The sequence below is a fragment of the Salmo trutta genome, chromosome 1, assembly GCF_901001165.1.
Source record: "Salmo trutta chromosome 1, fSalTru1.1, whole genome shotgun sequence".
NCBI classification, from domain to species: domain Eukaryota; kingdom Metazoa; phylum Chordata; class Actinopteri; order Salmoniformes; family Salmonidae; genus Salmo; species Salmo trutta.
In genome coordinates, this window is record NC_042957.1 from 23,095,384 (window position 1) to 23,106,840 (window position 11,457).

Sequence of the window (11,457 nt, forward strand, 5' to 3'; positions counted from 1 at the left end):
TTTAAGTGGATTTAACAAGTGACATCAATAAGGGATCATAGCTTTCTCCTGGATTCACCTGGTCAGTCTATGTCATGGAAAGAGCAGGTGTTCTTAATGTTTTTTCTACACTCAGTGTTTAGCCTAATAAGCAACTAATTCTAAAACACTAAGAAATATTGACATTTCATCAATTACAAATGACATGAACCTCACCTGGACTAGATTTAAAAAATGTAAACCCTCACCCTGACAGAAATGCAAAAAGCATGACCCTCCCCAATTTTCCTCCAGGTCCCAATGATGTACATTTCAAACCATGCCTTACAGAAGGGAACAATGCTGTTTTCTTCTTCCTCCTCCTCAAAAGCCTGCCATAACAGAGCTCTACCTCCCTGCGACTTCAATTCAAAATCAGTAGTGGTAGAAAACCTCTAAATCGGATCACATTCATAAGTGCGTTGAAATCCGTAGCAAAGTGAGTGAGGAAAGCAGGTTTCCCTGGGGTGAAACAGACTGTCAGTAAGACATATAACAAGGACAGAAATATGCGTATTAAGTTGATTTAAGCCACACGGGATACCTTTATCAGGATGTGAAACGGTCGTTAAAATACTCTTCACAAAACGTCAGGATCCATACAGATTTATTTTATCTAGCTTATTATTTCTTTAACCTTTATTGAACCAGGCGAGTCAGTTAACAACAAATTCTTATTTACAATGACAGCCTGGCAGATACACACAAAGGAAAAACAATAGTAACAAACACTGAAAGCTGTCGTTGGCAGCTTATCAAAAATATTATTTATCATAATAGTATTATTGTCAATGACAATGTGTACGGCCCTTGGACCAATCATATCAATCATTCAGCGCCTTTTTAATCCAATAGAAAACAGATGTACTTCAGGCCACCATCACAGATTAGGCATAGCCCCAGGAGATTGATTTGTTGTTTTGTATTTCCTTCCTGATAAGAGTTGTTTGTCGTGAGTGGACTGATGACTTTAAAAGAGCTTTAGTCAATCTAACAGACACTGTAATGATGTTTGAATAATACATAGTACATCACGCCATACAAAACCTGCTGTCTGTTCTAAATTACATTACAGGACTCAGACATTGAGGACACACTGTGCTGTGCTGAGAGCAGATAGTGTTCCTTCCTATTCAGCCCCCTAGTGTTGACGTGTTGTACTACAACACCTGTTCTCTATGTATATTTAGGGCTCATTATATTTATTTGAAAGTGAAACACATACATTTAGTATTCTTTACAGACAGTATATGCTACAAGGCATAGACACTAACACAGTAAATGCAATGACAATGCCATCCTGAGTTACACAGTACAATGAGTGTCAAGGGTAAATTCATGAATTTTGGCCAACATGAGACATTACATCCAGCCATTTATATTTATTCATCTTTCTTTTGGGCACAACACACACATACAGCTTTCAGTGAGCACATGTCAAGTTAAGATGTCAAGTTAAGACAGCATGAGTGGCTGTTCTTATTCACACATTTGACTTCATACCTCTGTGTTGTACAGTATCTTTTACCAGAGGGTTCTGTGAAGCCAGCATGGTGAAATTAGAGCCTTATTACAAAGTAGTCAGAACCTATCCATGTGTATCTATGGCTCTGGTAAAAGGTAACGGGAACATCGAGGTCACCAAGAAGTAATCTGGTCTGGATCCACCTATCAGTGAGCCCCGGTGTGACCTCTGAACTCTGACCCTCTTGGACTGTTTCTGGTTCAGGTTCTGGTTCTGGTTGGAGTCAGAAGTTTTTGTCCCAGCCCGAGAACTCCTCGTCGGCCTTAGCCTGGTCGAAGGGGAAGCGGTCAAAGTTGATGTAGCATGGACCCTGGAGGAAAAGGGGAAGAGCTCAGATCAGTGGCAGTCTGGGAATGATGTTGACACTGGATATGACACAGTGACTAAATGGCAACTACTTACCACTCAATCCGTACCTTGCACTTGTATTTGATCTTTATAAAGTGTGAAAAGCTGTTGCACGGAAATTGTGTTCACTAAAAAAGCAACAGCTGTTGCAGAGAAATTTGGTTTGACTCCTTGTGCTGTGGTGTTATGTCGATGCATCAGAAACTCTCGCAGCAGGTTTTCTCGCAGTGGTGGGGAACTTCGTTATAGACCACATAAACTGTAAACTAATAATTTACCATTTGTAAACTACTTATCAACCCGTTTATAAATCCTTAGAAGTATACCTTAAATGTAAAGAGTTACCTATTGAGCTTCACATAGATTTTTTTTTAAAGATGTGTGCTGAGGCTAGACTGACCTTGTGTATGAGTCTGATTGTAGGAGCCTCCACCTGGCCCACACGAAGCTTGTGCCAATTCATACTACTGAACCACCTAGAGGGGAATACAGCAGAGGGGGATGAATCCTCATAAAAGAAAGGTGACTGACATAAAAAGTTACTGTACAGTGTATAGTACAACATTTACAACAGTTCCAACACCAACAAACCCACACCAGACGGTTGGATCCTCATGGTTACCTGTGATGGCGGACATCTTTGATCCCATTCTTGGTGTTTCCCAGCCTCTGACCCGGCCGAGGTCTGCGGGCCACAACACAACACAAACCATCAATAACCAATCAAAACAAGTATGAAAAAGAGTTATAACGTCACACTATATCCTGCACCTAACACATAATCTCTAACCTGCACAGTTTACTGATGAGGGACTTGGCCCCCTCGCCCATGTAAGGGGGGAACTTGAGCAACCCATCCAAAATTTTAGGGTAGATCTTTGCAGGCTCGGAACTGGAAAATGGGGGGCTGAAAGGCAAAACAGTCCATTGGTAAAACAGTATTTTAGATAATCCGGTGTGTGTTTGTTGGTGTTGGAACTGTTGTAAATGTTGTACTATACACTATACAGTAAATAATTCTGTCAGTCACCTTTCTTGTTTACTGAAATATCAAGCTGCTTTAACCCTTTCCGTGCTGATCTGTACAGTACCTCCCCACCAGCAGCTCATAGACCAGGATGCCCAGGGACCAGAAGTCAGCAGCGAAGTCGTGTCCCTGGTTCTGGATGATCTCTGGGGCCATGTACTCAGGAGTACCACAGAATGAGTAGGTCTTATCACCGTGAACTAACTCCTTAGCAAAACCAAAGTCCACCTACAAGTAAAAACACACACATTCAAACATGCACGAATACACACACAGAGAGTTATCTGAATGCATGAACTCTTTAGCATCGCAGGCGATTGAAGAGTTGAAGCAATGAAAGAGGGAAAGCCTGATATTATTATTAACATATCACCCACCAGTTTGACGTAGCCCTTGGCATCCAGCATCAGATTCTCAGGCTTGAGGTCTCTGTACATGATGTCCTTCTTATGGAGGTAGGCATAGGCCTCTACTACACAGGCAGTGCAGAACACAGCAATTGGCTCATCGAAGCGACCACTGCCAAACACAGAGACAAAGCAGATAAATCTTCAACCTCAGTTTTGTATATCTGAATTTATACCACGGGGGTTCTAATACTGGATGCTGATTGGTTAAAACCGCATTCCAGACGGTGTCTATTCCACAAGTTACCACCGGCTAAATCTATGACTTTAAAATGCCTATTTACTCTTCCATCTGACTGCGCAATCCACTGTCTCATCAGCTCAGCCAGGCAATTTATAAACTTGATTTCCACTATAAAAAGTGTCTAGACATTATCTCACATTTCTTTTCGACTAACATTTCGTTTTCAACAGCGGAGATTTGTATAAACCTTGCTGTTTGTCTCTCTGACATTTGCAACATTGTTTCCATATTAAAATTCAATCTCCAGCTGTCCCATAGTAATGAGTCGGGAGAAGGAACGAGACAGACAGGCAGGCAGCGTTTCTCAGCCAGTCGAAATCATGAATAAGCTGGCATCATATTTATGGATATATGCAAAGAAATGTCAATTGAAAAAAGGTCAAACGAAATGAAGGGCAGCTAGTTTGCAGTCTTTCCAGCTTCAGTTTGAAGTGATTCTGTTAGCGGTGTTGTTGGCTAGCTCCTCTGAACAACAGTTTCCTGATGAGAGAGCACATTTTCTATGCCAGGTGAAATCACGCCTCATTAGCTCATTGTTATGGATGTATCCAAATAAATGTCACTAGAAAACTGCTTAAACAAATGCAGCTACTGTTGTTATTTTGGATGCACTGTTTGACGTTGTTGGCTAGCTAGCAAGCAAGGGATAACAACGTTGCCAGCCAGTATGGCAATGGAACATTTAGGACAAATGACTAGGTCGCATCCATAGATATAGAACAAACAGACTGAACGACTGGGTCGCATCCATAGATATAGATCAAAAAGGCTGAACGAATGGGTCGCGTCTCTGTCAACCGAACCGATAGAACGAACGACGAGCCGGTTTGTGTAGCAACCATAGATTTGTGTCGGGACTATATCTTGTGGAAGGATGAAATAGTATGAATAAATTAAACAAAATAAAGTTTTAATGAAAATATGTCAATCATTATTTGAATATGTTGGTAACCCGCTGTATAAAAGTGATGCCCTTGAAGCCAGTGTTTGGAGGATATATTGGCCGGCCCTCGACTTTGTCTCGGGCCTAACAACACCCATGCCGATAAATCCTCCAAAACTCCAGCTTTTCGGGCATGATCACTTAAAAGTAGACTTAGTCAGCAATTTTTCCTCACACTTCTTTGAGCTTGGTCCAGATCTCCCCTCCTGCACAGAACTCCATAATCATGTAGATGTAGCGAGTGTCTTTGAAGGCATAATGGAGCCTGAACAGTGAGAGAGAGATAACACAGGGTTAAATATGGTACAGTATCCTCAGTCCTCCTGGACCTTGAGGGCCACAGCAGTGTCTGATGGTTTTCCCTTCTCCCTTGGTACTTTAGTGATTAATGAATACCATCGATTGATAAGGGGACAAAGAGGGTTAACATGTTAACTTAGATGATGATGGTTGGACATTAAAGGTTAGAGGTCAGGGGTCATCTACCCCCACAGTCTTAATGAATACCATCAATTGACAAGGGGACAAAGAGGGTTAAAGTGTTATTGTAGATGATGATGGTTGAAGGTTAAGGGGATACCTAGTCAGTTGCACAACTGAATGCATTCAACCGAAATGTGTCTTCCACATTAACCCAACCCCTCTGAATTAAAGAGGTGCAGTGGGCTGCCTTAATCAACATTATCGGTGCAGTTGTTGTTGGGGGTTAACTGCCTTGCTCAATGGCAGAACGGCAGATTTGTCCACGTTGCCGGCTCAGGGATTCGAAAGAGCAATCTTAACCGCTAGGCTACAGTACCTGCCACCTAGCCCCACAGTCACCTGACGATGAAGTCACTCTGGATGGCTTTGAGGATCCTCTTCTCAAACAGGACGTGCTCCTCCTGTTGCTTAGCAACAATGTGCTTCTTACTAACCCGCTTCATGGCAAAGTACTTCCCATGGTGCAGCGTGGTCACCTGGGGAAAACAACAAAAACAACAAAAACAGTTATAAACTTTGGATCTAAAAAGAGACGTTTCACTTTGAATTTGGCTTTCAAGCACCTTAAAGGGGACAGTAAACTTTCATCAGTTAGTTTCAGCCACTAACTATCCCTATAAATAGCCAAACACTACAACAACACCAAACACATGTACCAGTTCAACGCGACCAAATCCTCCCACTCCGAGGGTGACAGGTTCTCCCTGGTAGCGCCCCTCCTGGTACAGCACAGGGATCAGGTCCTTCAGCCTCAGAGAGGAACTAGGACTGGACTTCTCTGGAGCATCTGGCTCCTCCAGGAACTCAGAGCTGATGATGGACCACAGACTACAGTTAGACTGCTTGACTAGAGTGGTAAATATAGAACTAAAAGGACTAGAGTGTCTTTGTACTCACTCATCATGGAGCTCCAGGTGTTCAATGGGGATCGTCTCCTCAAACACCCTGGAGGGGGAACATAACAGACCATCAATCATTCCATAAACTAACCGATCAAGAAATCAAATTTGAATTGCTCAGACTCACTCCTTATCGATGGAGAAGCAGGTAACAGGGCCCAGAGCAGTGCATGTTGCAGTCCTCTGGATCTCACTGTAGGTTAAATACAGATCCACACATAATGAGCAGCCACACTAGCTAATACTGCACACCAAGGCCCTTTTATTGTACAACAGCAAGTTTCTTTATAGCTTTACTGTAGGTACTAATGTATCCATGGTTACCGTATGAGGGCCAATTCCCCGAAATGCTCCCCTTTGCCCATCCTGCGAATCTGTTTCTGCTGCCTGTTCACCTTTTTAGTCACCTGGACCTGAGGGCAGACACATCCACATCCACTCGTTTTTGTCCTCAAGGCCAGATTCATTTGATAAGCAATTCAGCACCAGTATGACATTGAAAAGAGAGCTGTGCAAATAAAGTTAAACTGACACAGACGGGTCAAAAGGTTGAGTTTGGCAATAAACAGATCGGTTGGTAAGCACAGGTAAGAGTATTGTAGACGCCAGTCCTCCACTAGCGTAGTTAGTTGTTGTTCCCTATGATCATCAAACAAAGGATGTACAGAGACAGAGTGTTTTGGATCACAGTAGCCACCAAACATGTCCCCGCTACTGTACCTCTCCTTTAAGGATGATGTAGAATGTGTTGCCCTCTGCACCCTCACGCACAATGACGTCATTGTTCTGGTACTTCACCTGAAAGAAACAACACATTTTATATGGGATTTGTATGTTAATGGAAAAACGATCTAGCATGGGAGAGGTGTGTAAAATGGCTGAGCACAAACCTCCTCCATGGAGTCAATGATCTTAGAGAGCTGAACGTCATTCAGGGTGTTCAGAGTCCGAGACCTGATAGGTAAGCATATAAGAGCAGAATTAGCAGTGTGCATGTGTGTGTGACCAAGAGAGTGTATGTAAGTCATGAGGTTAAGTGTGTAAACTCACGTCTTCAAGAAGCCCATTATCTGTTCACGTTTCTTCTTGGACTTGTTGGTCATGATGGTTCTGTACGTCTGTCTCTCCATACACCACAGACTCACCACTGTCTTAGCTACGATGGGGAGTGAGGCGGACAATTTATTCATAACAACGAGCAATATTAATTTCAGCGCACACACACAGTGCAGACAGTAGGAAGGTACACGTAGTTAGTTATTGTGTACCACTCAATAGCCAAGTTCTATAACATCTCACCTTTGACTGTGGCAGTGCGTTTGCAGTTATACAGAATAGCCAACTCTCCAAAGACATCCCCACAGGTCAGGGTTCGAAGGTTACGACCTGCTTGACTGACATAGAGCTCACCCTCTGAATGTGGAGAAGGAGGAGAGAAGGGGGACATTGAGGGGTGAGGGGTTTGAGGGGTGAGGGTTATTGTTTAATTGGGAATAATAAGCAGACATACAGTAGCAACACCGAGCAATGTTTTAGAGAAATTCACACATACCTGCAACGATGTACATTCTGTCTCCTTCACTACCCTCCTTGATGACATCATTTCCTGGTTTGAAGTCGATGGCCACCAGGAGCTCCACCATCATGGTGATCTGCTCATCATCAAGGCGACTCAGGAAGTCGTTCTTCTGGATGGCCATGACGATCAGACTTGTCTCACTGCGGAAGGAGGCATCACACCACCATACAGTACTGGTGTCACATAACTCATGCATAGCCCTAGCCAATCATGCATAGCCCTAGCCAATCACCTGACGGTCTTCTTGACTTTGGTCTTCATGATCTCCAGCTGCTCCTCTGGGATTGGCTCAGGGGCCATGACAGCCGCTCGGCTCTTCCTGACCTCCGGTTCCCCTTCATTACTGCTCCTCTGAGCAGGGAACTCTGGGATATATAGACACCACACACAGGAAATTAGGGTTAATATACATTATGTTCTATGGTTAGTGATCTGACACAAAATGGCTGCCATTCGTCACCCAGGGGGTTGCCATAGTCATGTGAATCCCCTTACCCAGGTCATGGTAATGACTGTGAAGGTCCTGCAGCAACTTCTCCTTCTCCTGCAGTCTTCTCTCTGGAGGTGACAGGAGAGCATTGTATTGGTTGGGAAAAATGTGTTTTAAGTCATGGTTGATTTCATGGCTACAGTCTTTGTTGTGGTCAATCATGTTCATATGGTCTTGATCTAAGGTATGCTTGAGGTCATGGTAGTCATGGTCGTGATCGTACCTAGGTCCTTGTTGTGGTTCTGCAGCTCCTGGTTGATCAGGGTCTGTTTCTCCAGCTGCTGGCTCAGCTCCTCTACCTGGCCCTCCATGGCTGAAGGGAGGGGTGGAGGCATGTGAGAGGAGTCACAGGAAGGTAAACACATGAACATGAAAGCATACACATGAAATATAAGCACATTTGCACATTCATTCACACTCATAAAAGCTACACAAAACGTGCATGCACACACAAATATGCCCAGTATCTGTCATTAAATTGGCACACAGTCAGTTCTTAGCGAGAGGTCTACACTGTGATCATGAATAATGGACACTAATGATGGGCTGCCAGCTAGGGGCACTGTGAATACTGTACCACCCTGGGAAGACATTTCATATAGAACCTGTTATCACTAACCCAAGCCGTGTTGGTTATTTATTGATGGTCACTACCACCTGCCAGTATTTTGTGACTCTATTATATATGTACCTCTGGTAGACTCACAGGTCAGACAATTGTTTTGGGAATCGAAGCTATCTTTAGTGTGTGTGCGCAGGCATGAATTTAAACTGGTGCATGTCTTAAAAACACATCCACTCTCTCATGGTGTTTTCTTGAATGTGTGTGTCTGTGCATATACATGTAGCAACCCCCTCCAATGTCAATAATCTCACTGGGCCTGGGGACACAGATCCTTGCTTGCATGTGCATGAGCATACAGGCGCGCACACACACGCACGCACACATGCACACACACGCACGCACACATGCACGCACACACGCATGGACACACACACACACACACACACACACACCTGTGAAGAAGAAATACTACCCAACTGATGTTTCCATTGACCAGTTTACAATAGCACTGATTGTGAGGGGCTTCACCATTTTGATTTCGTGGTCATTTAAAAACTGTTTTGGTCTCTGTTGACAGAGTATACATTAACATCCATGCAAACAAAGCACAAGGTTAGCTTAGCAATTAGCCTAGCACACACATCCACATCAATACAAACTGAGCCAGGGTTAGCCTAGCGCCCTCACTTCACGTGACCCCAATTACCTTTCCCTCACCCTGAACATTGGACAGGGCAGAGATTAGGCGTGGTGTTACAGATTGTAAAGTCACCCAGCAAACAACTAACAATAATATAGGAGATAAAGAGAATACATTTTCCACTCTGTAATTAAAGACAAAACTATTTCATTTCTAAATAGAATTGGTTAAATGTAAAGTGCATGTCAGTCATGTTGCAACAAACAACTTGCTGATTTTCACTTCAGGCTCTTCTTACCCATGACAATTAAGGTAAGGCAATTGTCAATAATATAGCTTTCTAGGAGTACAGCCATTCTACAAAAACACTCAAATGGGACAGATTGGGATAATGACCTCCAATACCTGGGTTAACCATTGAGAAATTATTACCTCACATAAAAATCTACTGGCCCCCAAGCCAGTCACTACAATCACAACTCGGCCCATTAAAATGAAATGCATGTTACTGCAACTGAGCTCTGATGTAGCTCCTTCAGGTCTCATTTTGGGTCAAAGACATTGATTCTACAAGGGAAAAGACTTCGGTCAGACTCACCTGTAGGCTGTGTAGAGAGGTGGGGTAGGAAGGAGCGTGAGTCTGTGTAGCTGCTACAGTTCCTACATGGATCTTCATATGAGGCTCAGGACCTTCCTCCAGCACTCCGTAAATCCACTGATACGGTAAAGTATTGTAGGTCCTGTATCAGGTTGTCTCCATCTGAAGGGGTAACTTGATCCAAATGCTCCTAGGCCCCATGCAGAGTCCACTCATTTGTACAGACAAACACACTACATTTACCTAATCCTGTATTTTTCCTCTCCCTCACTCCCCTCTTTCTGACCTCACCTAGGTCCCGCTATATGCCTCTACTCTTACTGCTCTCTCTCTCTCTCTCTCTCTCTCTCTCTCTCCCTCTCTCTCTCTTTCCCTCTCTCTTTCCCTCTCTCTCTCCCGCTCTCTCTCCTTTTCTTCCTCTCCCTTTCTCTCCTTATCCGTCTGCTCGACAGCTCCAGAGTGTTGGATCATTAACCAAACCCCCGAGGCTCCTCCTATTACACCAGGTAGAGGAAGACGGTAGAACCGAGGAAGAGGAGGAAGAGGAGGAGTGATAGGTGGGGGGGAGTAGGGATGGGTGGGGAGGGGGGTGTTTGAGAGGGCAGAGACTCAGGGAGGTGGATGTAAAGAGAGCCAGGGAAAAAGAAGAGATGGAGGTGAAGGGGGGAAATTAGGGAGGGCAGAGGAGTGTGGAACAGGGGGATGAAGGAGGGGTAGGAGAAAGGGATACTCCTCATACTCCTTCAAAACACCCATGAATACACAGGTCTTGACACAGGGGAAGGGAGAGCAGTTCCCACATGAAAGGAATACTATAGTATACTATGGTATAAATATTGTAGTAATTACTGTAGTGTTTTTTTGGACTTTACTGTAGTATACTGTAGTATTTACAGGTAACTATAGTATAAATACTTTAGTTAAAGAAAACTGTAGTACCGTATACGATAATCAAATCAAATCAAAGTTTATTTGTCACGTGCTCCGAATACAACAGGTTTACACCTTAGAGTGAAATGCTTACTTACAGGCCCTAACCAACAATGTGATTTTTAAGTAAAAAATAGGTATTAGGTGAACAATAGATTTGTAAAGAAATAAAAACAACAGTAAAAAGACAGTGAAAACTAACAGTAGCGAGGCTACATGCAGTAGCGAGGCTATATACAGGCACCAGTTAGTCGGGCTAATTGTGGTAGTATGTACATGTAGGTATGGTTAAAGTGACTATGCGTATATGATAAACAGAAAGTAGTGAAAGCGTAAAAGAGGGGTTGGCGGTTGGTGGCTGGCGGAACACAATGCAGATAGTCCGGGTAGCCAATGTGTGGGGGCACCGGTTAGTCGGGCTAATTGAAGTAGTATGTTATGAATGTATAGTTAACGTGATTATGCATATATGGTAAACAGAGACTAGCAGCAGCGTAAAAGAGGGGAGTGGGGGGGGGGGGGGTAGTCCGGGTAGCCATTTGATTACTTGTTTAGGAGTCTTATGGCTTGGGAGTAAAAACCGTTGAGAAGCCTTTTGGTCCTAGACTTGGCGCTCTGGTACCGCTTGCCATGCGGTAGTAGAGAGAACATTCTATGACTGGGGTGTCTGGGTCTTTTTTTTAGGGCCTTCCTCTGACACCGCCTGGTGTAGAGGTCCAGGTTGGCAAGCAGCTTAGCCCCAGTGATGTACTGGGCCGTAC

General features: G+C 43.8%; 1 protein-coding gene across 1 annotated transcript; it reads right to left on the reverse strand.

Annotated features, from left to right (window-relative positions):
* Positions 1-608: 608 nt before the first annotated feature.
* Positions 609-10,108, reverse strand: LOC115189308 (cGMP-dependent protein kinase 1). The gene is made up of 21 exons (XM_029747890.1): positions 9,767-10,108; positions 8,187-8,276; positions 7,969-8,031; positions 7,706-7,838; positions 7,447-7,613; positions 7,194-7,307; positions 6,945-7,050; positions 6,785-6,848; positions 6,615-6,692; positions 6,219-6,307; positions 6,022-6,087; positions 5,893-5,940; positions 5,652-5,805; positions 5,335-5,471; positions 4,688-4,777; positions 3,296-3,437; positions 2,983-3,146; positions 2,682-2,798; positions 2,514-2,576; positions 2,292-2,367; positions 609-1,853 (listed from the first exon to the last, which is right to left on the reverse strand). Exons 2-21 carry the CDS (start codon positions 8,272-8,274, stop codon positions 1,767-1,769), a joined length of 2,046 nt encoding a protein of 681 aa, XP_029603750.1. The 5' UTR covers positions 8,275-8,276; positions 9,767-10,108; the 3' UTR covers positions 609-1,766.
* Between the last annotated feature and the right edge of the window lie 1,349 nt (positions 10,109-11,457).

Bases quoted from the DNA above. Each gene is read 5' to 3' on its own strand.
- LOC115189308 (XM_029747890.1), bottom strand. From the start codon at position 8,274: ATGGAGGGCCAGGTAGAGGAGCTGAGCCAGCAGCTGGAGAAACAGACC. The intron at 6,693-6,784 runs GTTTGTGCTCAG...TGTTTCTTTCAG, and splicing joins TCATTGACTCCATGGAGGAG to GTGAAGTACCAGAACAATGA. The intron at 3,147-3,295 runs GTGGGTGATATG...TTTTACTTGTAG, and splicing joins CCAAGGGCTACGTCAAACTG to GTGGACTTTGGTTTTGCTAA.